This window comes from Abrus precatorius, unplaced genomic scaffold (genome assembly GCF_003935025.1).
Source record: "Abrus precatorius isolate BTA unplaced genomic scaffold, Abrus_2018 Scaffold5, whole genome shotgun sequence".
In the NCBI taxonomy this organism is placed as follows: Eukaryota; Viridiplantae; Streptophyta; class Magnoliopsida; order Fabales; family Fabaceae; genus Abrus; species Abrus precatorius.
The window spans coordinates 13511526-13531423 of record NW_020874395.1 but is presented as its reverse complement, the minus strand read 5'-3'; the positions used below and the strand labels follow the sequence as shown (position 1 = coordinate 13531423).

The window sequence follows — 19898 nt, the reverse complement described above, 5'->3', positions numbered from 1 at the left end:
AGCCTAAAATCTTATTTTGGGTAGTCAAAAGCATGTCAAGGAAAAAGTTAAACACATTTTTCATCCACTTGTTAAATTACTCCAAGACTGTTTTACTTTCTCAAGGTGCAAACAAATTGTTATTTGAAATAACTTAAATTATCGTTTATCAACATTCTTTCATGTTTCATAGGTGCCAACAGTGATAACTGTGGTAAGTTGAATAGATGTGGTGTATCTAACACTTTTCCTTCCTACAATTAATACTCCCTCCATTTTTTCCTTCTTAGTCGTTTTAGAATTTTAAACATGTTTATTTTTCTTAATCGCTTACAAAATTTAAGACACGTTTATTTTCTTTTTACCATATTACTCCTAATTGAATTGAACACCTTATTAAAGTTTTTCTCTACTTTTTGTTTTAGCTTACAAAAATCTTCAAATTCTTTCTTTTTAGGACGACGGTATATTAGGAAATCACATAATAAATATTTAGTAAATTTAGACTATTCAATCATTTCTTTAATCTGGTTTTTTTTATTTAAATAATGCAATTTTAAAAATTATTTCCAAAAATAAGGTTAATTAAAAATTATTTCTCTGTTTGGAATTTTTTTTACCACGTAAGAGAGTGTATTGGAGATTTACAAACGATACTATTTTTTTATTATTTTTTAAAACATTATTGCATATATCAAGTCGATACCTATTTCAATAATGACACGTGTTAAGTGCAGAATAAGTATCTCACTTTTTTGGACAATAGTGTTATCTCTACTTTTGTAATGATACTGCTATTTCCATATTAGGTCCGATATTAAGTGAGATATTGACACATAGTATTAATTTAAAAAATATTAAAAATTATAAATTTAAAAATATTTAAAATTATGAATATAAAAGATAATTAAGATTATCTTTAGTAATAATTAATACTAAAATTAAAATAAATATCTTACAGTTTTCTAATAATATTTTAAAAATTTATAATTTAAATAAGTCCAATAACTATAATTAAAATCAATATATAGATTTTGTTCGTTAATTAACACCACTAGTATGGAGAAAAAAATAGTAAGTACCTTGTTTTAAATCAAGTTATGAAATTTTTTTTCCAATCTTTTAAGAGTTAAAATTACATGATTAGTTGAATTATTGCTTTCAGTCTCATGTTATTTTGAAATTCATAACTTTAATTTTTTTTAAATTATAATTTTAAATATTTTAAATTTAATTCTTAAGTATTTTTTAAATTTATAATCTTAAATTTTTAAATTTATAATCTTAAATTTATAATTATTTGACTTATTTAAATTATAAATTTTTAAAATATTATTAGAAATCATAAGATATTTATTTTAATTTTAGTATTAATTATTACTAAAGATAATCTTAATTATCTTTTATATTCATAATTTTAAATGTTTTTAAATTTATAATCTTATTTTAATTAAATTTATAATTTTAATTTTTTTAAATCATAATTTTAAATATTTTTAAATTTAAATCTTAAGTATTTTTTAAATTTATAATCTTAAATTTATAAATTTAAATATTTTTTAAAAAGGTAAGATCATCTTACACGGGTGTAAGTTTAAAAACTCTTACACCCAATCTGAACTTTTCATTTAACTTAAATCTAACGGATTATAATTTATTAATTTACTAATCGTTAGATTTAAGTTAAATAAAAGTTTCAAGTTGAGTGTAAGAGTTTTTTAATTTACACGAATATAAGAAGATCCTTTCTATTTTTAAATTATAATTTTAATATGTTTTAAATTAATGTCACTTGTCAACATCTCACTTAGTATCAGACTTGATATGGAACTAACAATATTGCTGCAAAAAGTAGAGATAGCACTGTTGTCCAAAAAAAATGAAATATTAGTTCTGTACTTGACACGTGTCATTACTAAAGTAAGTATCGATCTGATATATGTGATACTATTTTAAAAAATAATAACAAAATAGTATCATTCGCAAATCTCTGAAACACCCTCTTTACATGGTAAAAAAAAGTTTCAGACAGAGAAATAATTTTTAATTAATTCTATTTTTGGAAATAGTTTTTAAAATTATATTATTTAAATAAAAAAGTCCTTTAATCTTCGGGCATAACCTTCAATGATTAAGAAAAAATAAAATGGATGGAGTATATATTTACTGTTTATTACTAGTTCTACAGTTGAACATATGGTGCCAACTTCTATTCTGTATTTGCACTTTCAATACATGGCTATCTCTGATAGGAACTGAGAAGATAGATTGATTGAATTATGTGCTTACACCAATACTTGCTAGTTTGTTTCATACGCAGCAATGTGTAATATGGGAACCACACTCTTTTTAACTTATCCACGATCTTTCATGAAAATTCACTTGAGAAATTCGCCCTATCATCTATACACACTTTCAAGAAATTAAGAAGCAAAAAACAGCTGATTGTATAACATACTTAAGTATCTTTTGCCAGACCTAGCAATGCAAATTGGAGAGCAGACTTTCTTTTGAAACACCCCGTTTCTCATCTCTGGTCTATCACAATTGTATCCTGAACTGTTACTTATATATAAATATATTACATGAGTATTATTTTCTTATTTTAAATTATTCTTTTAAGATTTTGAAAAACTCTTGTAACTCATCATCTATTTTTCTCTTTAACATAAATAGTTTAGAATAAATTTTAAAATTCAAGACAGCGCTCTAAAAAAAAAGTGTTACACGTAGTAAAAAAATTTCTATTCAAATTCTTAAAGTGTGCTTGCAACTCTATGATATAAAAAAAACTAATTCTTGACATGTTTATTTGTAAGCAAGTATATTTTAAATTTTTAATTATAATCTAAATCCAATGTTTATTTGTAAGCAAAGTATATTTTAAAATTTTAAGTATAATCTAAATCCAATTAATTTCCTAAAACTTTTTTTACGAAGATGATGACTAGATTTATTGGTCATGTTGTCTTATAATTTTGAAAAGCAATTTAGTGATTCTCCACTTTGGCAAGTGGATAGTGATCATAATGATATATTTTTATAATTATTATTTCTATTATTTATTATGTATTATTACATAACAAATTATTTGCCTGTGGAAAAGGGTCTTAAATTTACTTTTTGGTTACAAGAAAGTTTGTTCTAATACAAATTTTTTACTCAATTACATGAACTTTATTTCTAAAGTGTGGAGAAGTAACTATTTTAATTTTATTGAAAGGTATTTCAGTGTGAGATGTTGCATTGAAATTTTTGAAAAATATATTTATTTTATACATGATAATGATTTTATGATGTAAATTCTTTTGAAAAAATATATGATAGAACCCTATATCTTTTAGCAGAAACAACTGTTCAAGTATACCTAATTGTATTTTAAAAGGACTATGTACTCATTAGACAGAATTATCCCTAGGAGAGAGACTACTCCTACGAGAAAAGGTTATCAATAAGAGAGTTCTCTTAGACATCGGTTCTTACATGGGTGTTCTTTACAGTATTGTATATACATATTTATGATATTTTAAAAAATTATTAGTATTTAATTTTATGTATATATATATATATATACTTTATAATTGTGATTTAAATGATATTTTTGTTTAACGGTATAAATTTGTGAATTTTTTATTATGACAAAATTTTTATAAAAAATGTTAAAATGAATTTCTTTTGAAATGATATGTTATAAGTAAGTTTTATAATTGTGAATTATTTATATTTTATTTATTTATTTCTTTATTTGTTATGGTTATTATATCTTTATTGAGACTTATCATATTATTTGTTTAGATAAATTTATTGTTAGATGTGGCACTTTCTAAATAGTTTCATCAATTTAAACGATGTTTATACGTAACTTAACCTATGTGGAACCGAATTGGGAGTTGTGAAACTTTTTAACTTAAAAGAAAATAAATTTTTACAATAATAAAAAAAAAGTTGAACACTGATTTCATATACTGGCCCACCCAGAAAGATAAGAAATGGGTACGAAGTTTCAAATATGCAACAAAGTTGGCCCAAATTGAAGATCTTCAATGTTTTTAACAAATGAGATCTAAAATCCCATTCTACACGTTCAACCTTTTTTCTTGTTCCTTTTTATTTATAATTTTAAATATTAATAAAAGAAAAAACATGGTGATAAAAAAAGAGTGCTCCTTCTATCATTATATGTTCAAACTTCGAGGACACAGACTTTATCTTTGTCCATCTTCCAGTCCACAGTAGTCAATACACTCATTTTTCTTGTTTAAAAATCTTTTAAATTCTTTCATCGTACACTCTACTATGTATTTGAGTAAAATAATTCTAGTTAAATTACTAAATTATATATATTTAGATTGTAAGAGAAATATTTTTAGAACACTTCATATTTTTAATTAAATAAATTTTATATTAAATATAGAGAATTTTAAATGACAGGTTTTCAAGAAAAATTTTAAAAAATTCTATTAATGATTCTCTCACATTTAAAATTTTGAATCTGAACACAATTTTAAAATATAAAAACTTATTTCTTTTTTCTGTGTGACCTATTAGATTATTGTGCCTTCCTAAATATACACACACAGCACAAGAATCTAATAAGTCACACAGAGAAAGTAAAAAAGTTGTTATATATTAAAATTGTGTTTAGATAAAAAAAAAAAAAAATTAAACGAGAGAGAATCATAAGAGGAGTTAATAGAAATTTTTAAAAATTTTTTTTGAAAATCTCTCATTTAAAATTCTCTATATTTAATATAAAATTTATCTAATTAAAAATATGAAGTATTCTAAAAATATTTCTCTTTAATTTCTAAATATATATAATTTAGTAATTTAATTAGAATTACTTTATCCAAATATCTGGTAGAGTGTATGATGAAAGAATTTAAAAGATTTTTAAACAAAAAAAATTAAGAGTGTATGGACTAGTGTGGACTAGAAGAAGAACAAAGATATTAAAAGTCTGTGTCTTTTTTTTTTATTATTATTATTACCGTGTATTTCTTTTATTAATATTTTAAATAGTAAATAAAAACGAACAAGAAAAAAGGTTGAACGTATAGAATGATTTTAGATCTCACATGCTAAAAACATTGATGAAATTTGGGGCAACTTTGTATTGAACCGTTGCAATCCTTGAAACTTCGTACCCATTTCTTTTCTGTGGGGGCCACTATATACCAAGACTTAACTTAAGGCTTTGTTTAGATTACTTTAATTTGGGTCAACTATTTTTTATTACTGTAAAAGTTTATTTTCTTTTAAATTAAAGACTTAAATGCTTTGTTTAGAAATTTAGAATGATAAAAAAGAAAAAGATTTAAAGAGAGAAAGGAATGAAGAGAGGGAAAAAATTTAAATTTTTCTTTTAAAATTAATATTTTTAAAAATTAATATATTTTAAAACTATCATTCTAGAAATTAATATTTAAATTTTTTTTATGGATATTATATCCAAAAAAAAGAAATATAATAAATATAACAATTTATTATTAAATAAATTTAATATAAATTATATTTTATTTAAAAATAAAAAATTAAATATACATAATAATAATAAAATTATATATTAAATAATATAAACAATATAACTTTAAATAAATTATATAATAATTTTTTTAATTTAATATATGTTTTTTTATTGAATTAATTTTTTATACGTACTTATAAAAAAAATTTAGATAACTAAGCACACACCTTTATCATATTGTTTGTTTGGATAAATTTATTGTTAGATGTGATAGTTTCTAAATAGTTTCATCAATTTAAACGATGTTTATACGTAACGTAACCTATGTGGAACCGAATTGGGAGTTGTGAAACTTTTTAGCTCAAAAGAAAATAAATTTTTACGATAATAAAAAGAAAAGTTGACAATCAATTGAATAATTAGCAGGAAGACGCGTGATAAAAGCACAAAGAAGGTGTCAGAAATCTTGGTCTATACTGGCCCACCCATATTTCATCAATCTGTTACTTACTATCTTCAAGGTTTTTAACAAAGTGAGCTCTAAAATCACATTCTATAAGTTCAACTTTTTTTCTTGTTCGTTTTTATTTACTATTTAAAATATTAATAAAAGATATACTTAGACAGTATTCTAGTTAAATTACTAAATTATATATATTTACACAGTAAAGAGAAATACTTTTAGAATACTTCATACTTTTAATTAGATAAATTTTATATTAAATATAGAAAATTTTAAATGACAGGTTTTCAAGAAAAATTTAAAAAAATTTCTATTAACTCCTCTTACGATTCTCTTACATTTAAATTTTTTTATCCAAACACAATTTTAACGTATGACAGCTTGTTTCCTTTACCTGTGTGGCCTATTAGATTCTCGTGCCTGTGTGTGTATATTTAGACTTCCACTTGTTGCAGATTCTTTTTCACTTTAAATGTTGAACACTATTTTCAATGATTACAATTTGAAAACGCGGATGAGAAATGGAAGATGCAAAGGAAGTTTCCTTCAACCATTTGTAGCTTGTATATTATAAGCTATTCCAACACTCCAACCATATTCCAAACTCTCGCTAACCTTTCTTCCCAGTGCTCATGGATCCGTGTTCATCATCCTCTTCCTTCAGCTATGCATTCACCTATGATGTGTTTCTCAGCTTCAGAGGTTCTGATACTCGTCATGGTTTTACCGGTAATCTTTACAAAGCTCTCCGTGACAAAGGAATTCATACATTCATTGATGATGGAGAGCTTCGCGGAGGGGATGAAATTACACCAAAGCTTGTGGAGGCCATTAAAGAGTCCAGGCTTGCCATCCCTGTCTTCTCTGCCGACTATGCTTCTTCTTCTTTTTGCTTAGACGAACTTGTCACCATCACAGATTGCATTAAGGCAAAGGGTCGATTGGTTTTGCCGGTTTTCTATAACGTTGACCCTTCTCACGTGCGACATCAGACTGGGACTCATGCTAAAGCATTGGCTAAGCATGAAGCAAGGTTCAAGAAAAACAAGGATAACATGGAGAGGTTGAAGAAATGGAAGATGGCTCTTAATCAAACAGCTAACTTGTCCGGATGTCACTACAAACACGGGTACCTTCTAATATTTTGTTCATGTAGTTTTCACTTGGTAATTTTCACAATTTGAACTGTAGTAAAGAAGTATAAATGAACATGGACATGACACAAACTTTTCATGCTATGTAGGCCTGAATATGAGCACGAGTTTATTGGGAAGATCGTCGAAGAGGTATCTAGAACGATTAATCGTGTTCCTTTACCTACTGCTAATTACCCAGTAGGACTGCAGGCTCCTATGGAAGAAGTGAATTCACTGCTTGATGTGGGATCTGATTATGGAGTCCACATTGTAGGGATCCATGGAATTGGCGGAATTGGTAAAACGGCGCTTGCTCTAGCTGTTTATAATTCAATTGCCGACAGTTTTGATGGTTCATGTTTTCTTGAAAACGTGAGAGAAACTTCAAAGAAACATGGGTTACAGCATCTCCAAAGCATTCTTCTTAACAGAACAGTTGGAGGGAAGAACAAAATTGATTTAACAAGTGTCCCAGAAGGAAAGTCAATGATATCGCAAAGGCTAGGGCGAAAGAAGGTACTGTTGATTTTGGATGATGTTGACGAGCAAGATCAATTAGAAGCAATTGTGGGAAAACCTGAATGGTTTGGTGCTGGTAGCAGAGTTATCATCACAACTCGGAACCAACACTTGTTAGCAAGTCATGATGTTAAAACAACATATGAGGTGAATACGTTGAGTGACGAAGATGCTCTTCGATTGCTTAGTTTGATGCGTTGGAGGAAGAAGAAAAGAATGTTTTTCTCGACATTACTTGTTGCTTCAAGGGATATGACTTGGAAAAGGTCAAAGATATACTCCATGCTCATCATGGTTACTGTGTGGAACATCATATTCAAGTTTTGAATGACAGATCTCCCATAAAAGTGAGTGAATATTACAGTGGCAAAGTGAAATTGCATGACTTGATAGAGGACATGGGTAAGGAAATTGTTCGACGTGAATCGTCAAAAGAGCCTGGAAAACGTAGTAGACTAAGGTTCCATGAAGATGTGGTTCGAGTTTTAGAGAAAGATGAGGGGAGCAAGACAAATACACATGGTTTGCTTTTTCATCTTAAACTTGGATTTATTTCTTTCGACTACCGTTTTCACACGCCATAGTTGTTTTTAATTCCCTTAAATTTCCCTTCTTAATCTTGCATGTATAACACATACTAGAGGAACATCCCATGCATGAGCAAATACAAAAATGTTGTTTTAAAAGATTATATATTTCTTGATTTTTCAAATTCACTTTATAATCATAGAAAGGCACGGAAGAATGGCAACAAACTAAAAAGCAAATAGCTTGAAGACTCTCTTTCTCTCTACTGGCTTGTTAAAAATTTTAGAATTTTAATTTTCGAAGGGTGAATATTACTTCCGCTATCACAATTTACTTACACTTATAACTACTTACTATTTACGTAAATTTAATATACTTACAATACTTAGTTTTATTTACTTAATTTAAGTTTTTAGAAATAAATAAAAAATAAACAACATTTACACACTTTCTGAGGGTAAAGTAATTATAATGACTACTTATTTACGTTAATAAAATAATAGTAATAGATTAGTTGCAAATAAAATAATAAGATTATAACTAAGAAAAACCATTATTATATACTGTAATAAAATAATTTATGTAAATAATAATAAATACTGTTTTAATATTAATGTTAGATATTTTTATTGTGGTACATAATATATTATGATACCAGATAATACAAATCTAATACATAGATAACCAATGTGATCTGTTTTATGAAATCAATCTTGTATCATAAAAATAAATATATTAACTGTGAACAAAATATTGACTGAATAATACAGACAAACACACATATAATTTAGGTCTATTTGTATTTTGTTAATTAATTTATGTACGATGTTTGCAGGGATCCAATGAGATTGAAATCATATTTCTAGAATTTCCTTTTTCTGAAGAAGAAGGAGAAGAAGTAAAATGGGATGGAGATGGATTGAAGAAGATGAAAAATCTGAAAACTCTTATTATAAAAAATGGTCGTTTTTCTCAAGGCCCCAATCATCTTCCAAATAGTTTGAGAGTATTGGAATGGCAGAAATATCCTTCAGAGCATTTACCATCTGATTTTTGTCCCAACAAACTTGCTATATGCAACTTGGGCAGCAGTCGCATTTCATCACTAGGCTTATTATCGAAAAAGGTATGTAGGTCGATTGAGTTAATCTCCTTATACTTGTGTTTTTACTTATTGGTTGGGTTCTTGACGTGTTATATTCAAATAATGAATTAAATTTTAGTTTATTGATTTGCTTGTTTTTCCCTTTGTTTTTGTTGCAGGAGTTTAAGACCTTGACAAGTTTGAATTTTGACTATTGTGAATATTTAACGGAGATACCTGATGTTTCTGGTCTCCAAAATTTAGAAAAATTGTCGTTTAAATTTTGTTTTAATATATGTAGGATTCACTACTCCGTTGGGTTACTAAACAATCTTAAATTCTTTATTGCTTTGGGATGCGAGAGCCTTAGGTGTTTCCCCCCACTCAACTTAACCTCACTCCAAAAACTCGATCTTACAAGTTGTCGTAGCCTTGAGAGCTTTCCAGACATATCAGTAAAGATGGAAAATATGGAAGATTTGCGGTTGATTGGGTCTCGCATAAAAAGATTCCCACATTCATTTATGAATCTTACTCGGCTTCGAATATTAAGATTGTATTCAAAACGGACCTACGATGTTGTTGTTCCCATTCTCCGTTGGAACATTGTTACGATGCCAGAACTGACTGAGATTTCAATCACGGGAATCGAAGGGTGCGTAGTGCATAACAAAGAAGATGAGGAGGAAGAAAAAGTTAGCTCTTCAAACGTACGCACACCGGATGCAAAGATGCAAACTAACAGATGAATTTTTTCTAGTAGTTAACACGTGGTTTGCTAATGTGAGGTCATTATTCCTGCCAGAAAATGATTTCGTAATCATTCCTGAGTGCATCAAAGAATGTTACTTTTTAGAGTTGCTTGATCTTGACAATTGCAAACTTCTTCAAGAAATTGAAGAGATTCCGCCAAACTTGACATATTTCTTTGCAATTGGATGCACATCCATGACTCCCTCGTGCAGAAGCATGTTACTGAATCAGGTTTTGTCTTGCTTTCATCCTTAAGACTTGATGTTTGATATTCTGCATTTCACTCTGATAAATTTATGAATTGTTTATGACTAACAGGAACTGCATGTGGCAAGACAGGCTAATTTTATTTTCCCAGGATCAGATAATCGAGTATGGTTTGATTGCCCAATGAAAACTATATTTTATTTGCCAGGATCAGAGATTCCAAACTGGTTTGAGCACATGGGAACATCAATATCTTTCTGGTTTCGTAACAAGATCCCTCGATTAGTTTTCTGTCTTGTGGTACTTGACCCTGAGAGAAATAGGAGGCCTGAATTTGTTCTGATCGTCAATGGCATTAGAAAACCTTTTTACCTTCCTTCATTTAGTAACCTTCCTACATTTAGTAACAAAGCTCATACATATCTCTTTCATTTGCCAATGTATTTTGATCTTTTAGACAACGAATGGAACCATGCAGAGATAAGTGTTCTTGACTACAGCGAAATTTCAGGCAATATAAAATGCGGAATTCATTTATGCAAACAGGAATGTGTCATGGAGGATATTCAATTCATTGCTCCTCACAAAAAGAGAAAAATAGATGATGATCTTGATAGCTCAGAATCAAAAAACCATCGGTTGGTGAAAAAGCATAGATTCGTGGGCTCGCAAGTTTGGGAAACAGAGAGTGTGCAACGGCAACAACGAACGGATTTTTGGTCACATGTGAGGAACTGGGCACATAATTTCTTTATTTTTCTCATTTCTTCCTGTTCCAGCAATGAAGACAGTGAATGATGATGTGAATGAGGATTCAAGTTTTTTGAAGCTCTAATCTCAACTTTATATTTGATCTCTCGTCTAGACATCCCCGTCAGGTTTCAATGCTTCATTGAAATTGGGACGGAATCTCTTGATATTTCCCATTGCTGAAGCCACAAGTATTCAACAGAATTCTTTTAGAGGTGTTTGTCTTTTTTTTTAACTAGCAATTGCTTTTGACAACCTCAACTCCCTTTTCTACCTAAGTACACTTAAATTTTCTAAATTTTTTAATTTCATCTCCTTATCTATTACCAGCGTCATTTCTATAAAATTTTTAAGAGACAAATCCCATAACATTTTCTCAAAGCACATTAATTTTTAAAAAAATTCTTTTTTTTATATATATTTAGAATATGAATGTTTTTTATTAAATTTTTCTTAAATATTATAACTATGTGTAACTAAACTCGTTAAAATAAATATTTGTGATATAAGTATTTTAAACTTTAATTTAATTTTATAATATTGATGCTAATATATAATTGTTTCTTTGTTTTTATTATTATTATTATTATTTAATTGATTACTTTAAGATAAATTTTAATTGATTAATTAATAGAAAATAAATCTATTATTTATATTTTTAATTAGTTAATTAAATCTAAAAAATCTAATAATTATTCATATTTTTATTTAATTAAAATAATATATAAATTAGAAGATTATCATTATTATATAATAATTGAATAATATGAACAATTGATTAAATGATTAACAATTACAATAATAAAATAGTTTAGAATTAAACTTAAAACTTCAAGCTTGATTTCATATTAATGTATTCTATTATTTATTCATTTTTGTTCTCTTATCAATTCATTTTAATTTTTATTATCAATTAAATACACTCAACAATTATATTGCTTAACATTTTAAGAACTTTATTAATAGATGTTTGGAAGTAAACTTGTTTTAGAATTTAAAATCTACAAATATTTTTTTAAAAAGTGTATTATTATATTTTAAAAGTATTAGTTGACATTTATCAAATTAAAATATATTTTATTTTATCAAATTCCATTAATAGAATTTGAAATTCAATAAATTTGTATGTAATACATCTTTCTATATTTTAGTTTTATAATTTTATTTTTTATTTTAATTTAATTATTTTATTTTATTTTTATTGTCTTATGCCTTTACTTTTATTTTGATTTTATTTATTTCTCTCTTTTTTTTCTATATCAGAAGTATTTTTTGTTGAAAACAATTTTATTCAAAATGAGTAAAACTATTATAAGTATCAGTTCACTTTTTAAATATTTAATACAAGTATTATTTTTTTTGCTATTTTAATAAAACTATATTTATTAATACTTGAATTTGAAATCACATATTAAACTAAAACAATACTTCTCATATTTAATGATATAATTAAATATTTTTAATTAAAAATATTTAATGCACATTAAAGTCTTAAAGTATTAAATTAAAATAAAATAATTTAAAATTAAAAAGATGGAGAGCTAAAATAAAATATAAAAGAATACTAATGTTATCTTTTTATATTATTTAAATCTCTTTTATTTATATAATTGTATAAAAAGTAGTTTATATAAAAAAAATTAATACCATATAAATTTAACTTAAATATACTAATAGTGTAATTATTTTTATTTAATAATAAAATACTATATCAATAAAAATAATAAATTTTTATACTAATTAATATAAGTGTAATAATGTATTCTAATTAGTTAATAGTACAAAAAAGTTTATGTTAATATTAGATATAAATTAATTTTAAAAAAAACTGTGTAGAGTGAAAAAAAAATGAAATGAAACCCATACTAATATTGTTATATAAAGAAATATGAAAAAGAATATATATTAAAATTGGCGTGCTACTCTTTGATTTGCTGACATGAAGGGAAGTGCAAACGTGGACAAAAATGATTTGTTTGGAAACCGAACACGGTCTTGTCTCGTCTAAGTCCGCGCTTAGTCTCAACCCCGAAGTTAGCGCGTCGTGGAGATGATGATGAGTTCAACATCCATTTTACCGACTTATGATTTTCCATATTTACAATTTTGCCACCACTCTCTCTCTCTCTCTCTCCTCTTCTCTTTTATTCTCTTCTCTTACTATCCTCTCCCTCTCTCCCTCTCTTTCTCTCCTTTTCTTTTCCATTGATATGTCTTCTGCCGGCGGCGGCGACGGCGGCGGAGGTAGCGGCGTTACCTCCGGAGAAGCTCGCCAATACTTCTGCCACCAGTGCAACGGCACCGTCTATGTTTACCTTTCCTCCTCCTCCGATCTCCTCTGCCCCAATTGCAACGGTGGCTTCCTCGAAGAACTCGAAACCCCAATTCCTAGCCCTAATCCTGCCAATCCATTCTTCTCCTTCTCATCTGACTTCCCTGTCGCCGGCACAGGCTCCATTCCCCTCGTTTTCTCCGGCGGCGCTAACTCCTTTGACGATTTCTCCACCCTATTTGGAAACCGATCCGACGCCGCCGCGGAACCGTTCAACCCCTTCTTGTTCCTCCAGAACTACTTCCAAAACCTAAGAGCCGGCGGCGCCAATGTTCAATTCGTGATCGAGTCCGGCGATCCTGGTGGAACGTTCCGGTTCCCGGGTAACGTCACACACGGCGATTACTTCTTCGGGCCAGGGCTGGAGGAGCTGATCCAGCACCTCGCCGAGAACGATCCGAATCGTTACGGGACCCCGCCGGCGTCTAAGTCCGCCGTAGAGGGACTGCCTGACATTTCGGTGACGGAGGAGCTACTGGCGTCGGATTCCGCACAGTGCGCGGTGTGTAAGGACACCTTTGGCCTTGGCGAAACAGCAAAGCAGATGCCGTGTAAGCATATATATCACGCGGATTGCATTTTACCATGGTTGGAATTGCATAATTCTTGTCCCGTCTGTCGGTATGAGTTGCCCACAGATGATCCTGATTACGAGCAGAGGACTCGTCGCAGTGGTGGCGGTGTTGGTGGTGGTGGGCCGGGTCCCCAGGTGAATTGGAACTTGGATGCAGGGGCTGGTGGTTCCGATGATTCGTCTGGTGGCGGTAGTGGTGGAGAAAATGTTGCGCGGCGGAGGTTTAGGGTGTCTTTGCCGTGGCCGTTTAGGCAATTTGTTTCTTCTGTGGCGGAGACAAGTAATGTTGGGGATGGCAACAATAACAATGACAACAACAACAGCAGCCATAGCGGAAATAGTGGTGGGCAATCGAATCCTAGGGGGAATCAGAATTTTGAGTCGGAGACCAGACAAGAAGATCTCGACTGAGAATCACTCATGTTTCATATGTAAGTTTAGAAGTTACCACTTTCTTTTGAGTGTTGAATTCTGGTTCTATCTTATGGTTTGGTTGCAATTTTTTATTTAGGTTTTGCATTTTATCGATGTCTCACATGCCATAAGTAACATAAAAGTGCTAGTTCGGGCTGAGTTTGAATCTGGATTATTGATGCAATGTGCCAATTTCCCCTTTGTTTGATTCTCCGCGAGTGAATGAAATTGTCCGACTACTGAGGGTACTTTGTATTGCTTGAACTATAAAATTTGTTGCATATTAGCCATTAGGTCACAAGTTAGACATAGGTGGCATTTCCTTTGAGCTTGCAGCTATGGAAGATCCGGAAACTTATTGTGAAGGAAAAATTATCTCTTTATCTTTGATTGGAGGTGCCTCAATTAATGAAAGAGTGTTGTTTCTAAACTTACAAATTTGGCTTGGTAATGTGGATTGTGCAGCTGCTACTTTAAGATACCTTACTTTTCTTTTCTTTTTTGTATTGCTTGGTTGGCGCATGAATTGGGGGACAGGGTATGGAGCGCTTTGATGATGTTTCCTCTGTTTTGGAGGACAAAATCACCTTATTGATCAATGTCATTGCTAATGGAAGCAAGCAAACCTTCAGCATGCACATTTAAAGGATGCGAATTTGGTTTCCTTTATTTCTGACTTAAAAATCAAAGGATGTGATTAAATTACGAAAATATTGATTCAAGACTCCTCAGTCCTTTCCAATTTAGAGATAAATATAGAAGGTCATTGCCACTACTGAGAAGTTTTTTTAATATCTTGAATTGTTTAAATTTGAGGAGTTAGCCACTTTTTTATTTGTTGCTCAGAAGAAGATCTACCAATTTGCTAATATGAAATGAAGCACATTCCATTTTATGGGCATACTTTATAAAATGATTTAACTACTTGGTGTTCAATGACTCCATACTGCATCATAGTAATTTAGGAAGTAGTTTTCTTTTTTTCTTTTTTCTTTTTTTTAAATTAGGATATGTCTGTTTGGAATGCTTATGGAAGCTTTTTGTAAAAGCTTGCAAAGTAGGCTTCTATACTGATAAGAACCTTGGGGAGAACCACACAACAAAAGACAAAAGCTAACTATTGTAGTGGGAGAGATTAAGGCCGTACAAACCCCACATTAGAATCTCATACTTCTAATGTGGGACTCAAGTCTCATACCTTGCAATTGAATCCTACCAATTGATAAGAACCTTGGGAGTTGGGAGAACCACACCACAAAAGTTAGCTATTGTAGTTGAAGAGCCCAAGGCCTTATAAACCTTACATTAAAATATTCTATTTCCAATGTGGGATTCAAGTCTCATACCTTACAATTGGATCCTAACATCCCACCACGTTTTGTAGCCTTGACGCTCATGCAAGCTGGCTGTGCACCATAGTTGTTAATCTGGGATAGGAGGGCATAGGGGACAACCCTCAAAATGCTATAGCTTGATAGTGCATAGCAGGATTATTGCTATTTTAAAGTTTTTTATATGGGTATAAAATATATACATATGCTGATAATTATGTATATAATGCTAAAAATATGCATAAATAGCATATGAATAATTATCAACAAAATACACAGAGAAGAAAGAAAGTGAATTTTCCAAGAGAATATAACAGAGGCAAGACTGTAGAATTTAGAATAGAGAGAAGGAAGTAGATTTTGCCAGAGAAGTCATCCAAGATGAGTCACTATGCTGGATTGGAGATTGTTGCAAAGCAAAACAGAGACAGAGATGAGAGGAGGGAGTGTCGAACAGAGAAGGGGAGAAGAAAAAAAGTGGAGAAATAGTGGGGTTTTGTCATGTATTGCCAGTTACAAAGCAGAACAGTGATAGAGATGAAAGGAAGGGGTGTGAATAGAGAAAGGAAGAAGAAAAACGTAGGAAAAGGTGAGGTTAGGTCTGAAAACTGATATCGTAGGAAAACATATATTTTACCCTTAAAGAAACCTAAAGAATGTGTCATCATAAGGGCAAAAAGTAAAAATCAGCCTATTTCTAACAGATTAAAAGTTTTTTTTACCCTTAAAAAATCCTAAAATTCCTTCATTTTGAGAGTAGAAAAGGAAAGATATCTCTCTCTAAAGATATATTTGGGAGAAGGTTTTTGAAGGGGAAGAGAGAGAAGAGCATATTTTTTAATTTTAAATTAAAAGAATTATATATTATTTATGATGACAAATATACTATTAATACATTAAATTTTTATTATTATATTAAATATTAATTTATATATTTTATTTTTAAAAAATATTAATTTTAAATATATTTATTTAAAATATAAATTTTATCTTCCCCTTCCCTCTAAAACCCTCCTTCCCAAACAAACCTTAAGGTGGTGCTATTGCATCACAAAAGGCCGTATTTTGAGCCGCAAATTCAGCTGCAATGTTTGCAACAGCAAAAATGCTCCACTATGCCAGATCTGTAGCAGCTGAGGGCCGCTCTGCTGTGCACCACCACTACTACTATCCTGCGCTATTGACAACTATGTTGTACACTAGCTCTCACATGCTTATTTGCAATGGTGGAAGGTTCTGATACCAATTGATGAGAACCTTGGGAGAACCAGAACCACACCATATTGTAGTTGAAGAGTCCAAGGCCTTATAAATTGCGCCCACAACTGAGATACCTAAGTGCCTATTTGGTTGAGGAAATATTTTCTATTTTCACCAAAATTTCTAAAATGTGACCTTGTTTTCACTTTGTTTCTTGTTAGTTCTCACTTGTACAGTTCTTTGAAAACAGAAATACAAGTGAAAACAAAGTGGCATTTTTGTAATCATTAGAAGAAGCAGAAAAATAGAGAAAAACATTTCCTTGAGTCAAACAGTGTCTAAGTAGTGTAAATCTCATTATTTTCTTTCCACCAAATTATGCTAATAACTGGTCCATCTGCCTTCTTAATGTGAAAATATGTTTTTACGTTTAAATTGTAAAGCATCTAAAAAGATGTGATGTGTAAATGTTATGAACCTTGTGTAGTAGTAGCATTATAAAGACTTCAACATAATGTATCAAGTTTAAACTTTAACTATAGTTTTTGTATGGGGGAAAATTTTGATCAACAAAGTTCTCTCTATGGGAAGGAAAAAGAATTTAATTCAGGAGAGTTATCTATCTGTTGATATGATTTGGTACCCTTGGCTTCTATGCATCCTTTCAGAAATTGTAGCTACTAGTTACTACTACTAGCTAAATATTAATATTTATGCAAGCTATGTTGATCCTTCCAATTGGATTTCCTTGACGCAGAGTACTAGATAACATCTTTTATTTTGCATCTTGAACAGAAGAGACAGAAAGCCTGTGATCGTTACATGCTAAAATGTGCAAATACATTGTTCCTTGATTTAAACCTTATGGTATTTGGTGAGAGGAGTAATTTAGCTCTCAGTATTCTAAGAATATATAGCTCTTTGAATCTTAGAGGCAATGTGTTTGGGAAATAATGTTGTATGTCACCTGCTGTATTTTTTGTGGTGTGTGTATAATGTGACATGAACCTCCTAAGAATTTAGGAATTGACTCCTTTAATGTGAGGCAATGTATAAAGTAGGGAAGTAAAGGTGTATACCATTGATTTAAAGTGGGTTGAGTTCAAGTGCTACAGGATACTTTAGTTTAAATCGATAAAAGATACACTCTGACTTCTTTACTCTACTGATCTCCTTTTTGGGGGAGTTAGATGCAAGAATTTAAACCTTATGCATAATGGGTGGTCGTATATATACAATGCATGGAGCAATCCAGTTTGTGATGCTATGCTATTTTTTCAAATGATTTGAGGATGTAGGCCTGGTGAGAATTAAGACTTTTTTTTTTTTTCAGTTCAGTTATTATTTTTTTGCATGACTATAGAGAAATTTTCTTTTTGCGGAATGATTCATCTCATGTACTTGACAAGTCATGTTCAAATCTGTGTCTATCTCGTCTATTCAATGTATTTGGGGAGAGATATAAACACAATTTGAATACAACTTTGTCAAATTTAACTTTGTCATGTTGTAAAATTTGACATGACAAGGTCCATTCTGGTCTCTCCAAACTCTCATCGTTATAGATTCTGATTATTTTATTAAGTTAAATGTCATAACCATTAATGAATAAAGATAATTTCTATGGATAAAAAGTTAAAAATCAAGATTTTCTGCACTCAATTTTCTAAGCTGCCTTTCCCATTAAAATTAGAATTTCCTTTCATAGGCTACATGACAATTCTCTCAATGCCGGCTATTCAGAAATATATCACGTTTTTTCTTTTTTCTTTTTCTTTTTTTTTTTAATGTTATTCTTTCTAGTATTCTAGCTAAATACAAATAATATGAATAATGAAAGTCAAATATCATGATATTACAATTTGATTAGATATTACATATTAATGATTGAAGGTTTTTGAATTTCAAAGAGCGAGGCTTACTATATTGTTTGTGAAATGAAATGTGTGTTACACTGTTTCTGCACTTGATAATGTGTTGTTAGGTTGGAATTTCATTTAGAAATCTCTGTCCCATGTTCGCATTCTTTTTGTTTTTCTTATTCTGTTGATACCATTTTTCATTTTAGTCTCTATATGAAACCATTACATTTTAGTCTTTATATGAAAAATTGTTTATAGATCTATTTCTACCATTTTTTAAAGTCAGAACAACGTTAAATTTAATCCCTATATTAGACATTATTTTACATTTTAATTCCTATATTTGCACTTCATTTTGGTCCCTCTATATAAAAACTCTACATTTTAATCCTACACATAATATATTGTTTTCTGTTTTGGTTCATGCATGAAAAATACACTAATGCTGTTATATCATCAATAAATGGTGGGGATTAGTTTACCTTTTTTTTCTTTTAACTTTTTTTGAGATGCTAGAATATTAACGTATGGTATATGACATTAGTAATCTTATGCATGCATACACTTGAGCAGCTTTTCACTTCTTTCTTCCTTTTGGCAGGTACGGAGAGTTCAAAAAATCTGCAGCATTTTGTCGAATAGAAATGATGTTAAATATCAATTAGTGGTTGGTGACGGTTGCAAATGTTATATTTGATTATAATGAACTTACGTAACTGTCAATCACCATTTTTTAGAGTTATTTATAGATTCATAATTATATGTGCATTATTGGTTCGATATTTTCTGAATTTTGTTAATTATTATGTGTGACTCTTTCTCACGTTCATGCCTGCTATAATACCGTCATCTACTTCTTTGTGTTAGCCAATAGATCGTTCTGCAATGTGTCCACTGGGTCTTATCTTCCTTATCTGAATATTGGAATAGAATAACCCCCCCTCTTTCTAAAATGTCTTTTGCCATCAATAGTTCCCTGCAAATTGACAATCATGGGATTTTTAATTTTTTTTTTTTTTGTGTTATGGAAGTGAGGTCTTAAACAGCCTATTCGCGTGGCTTTCTCTTCGTAGGTAAGAACTTTTAGAATACGTTTGAAGTCACTTCAGGTATGGTCTCGTTTTGGGAAAGGTGTATATACCTTCGGCCTTTTTTGTTGCCTGGGAAATTTTCGTAGAAAATTAACTCATCTATGCAATTTTTTTCAGTAGAAATTCGGTAATTTTCCTTCTTCTAATGGAAGCGGAGGATGCAATCCACTCCGTAGTCCTATGCTTGCAAAATGTGACTCAAATTATG

General features: G+C 30.1%; 1 protein-coding gene and 1 pseudogene across 2 annotated transcripts; both read left to right on the top strand.

Moving 5' to 3' along the window:
• Nucleotides 1–6541: 6541 nt before the first annotated feature.
• Nucleotides 6542–10934, top strand: LOC113866720 (annotated as a pseudogene).
• A 2060-nt stretch (nucleotides 10935–12994) lies between these two features.
• LOC113867011 (E3 ubiquitin-protein ligase RING1-like) lies at nucleotides 12995–19719 on the top strand. Of its 2 annotated transcripts, none has more exons than XM_027501913.1 (2): nucleotides 12995–14223; nucleotides 19201–19572. In XM_027501913.1, the coding sequence occupies exon 1, from the start codon at nucleotides 13097–13099 to the stop codon at nucleotides 14201–14203; it is 1107 nt and encodes a 368-aa protein (XP_027357714.1). In that variant the 5' UTR covers nucleotides 12995–13096; the 3' UTR covers nucleotides 14204–14223; nucleotides 19201–19572. The 2 variants fall into 2 exon arrangements, with proteins under 2 accessions (XP_027357714.1, XP_027357715.1); XM_027501914.1 differs by lacking the exon at nucleotides 19201–19572 and adding an exon at nucleotides 19631–19719 and having other exon boundaries at nucleotides 13021–14223.
• The last annotated feature ends 179 nt before the right edge of the window (nucleotides 19720–19898 follow it).

What these genes read in the sequence shown, in the direction of transcription:
- LOC113867011 (XM_027501914.1), top strand. Translation starts at nt 13,097, where the DNA reads ATGTCTTCTGCCGGCGGCGGCGACGGCGGCGGAGGTAGCGGCGTTACC.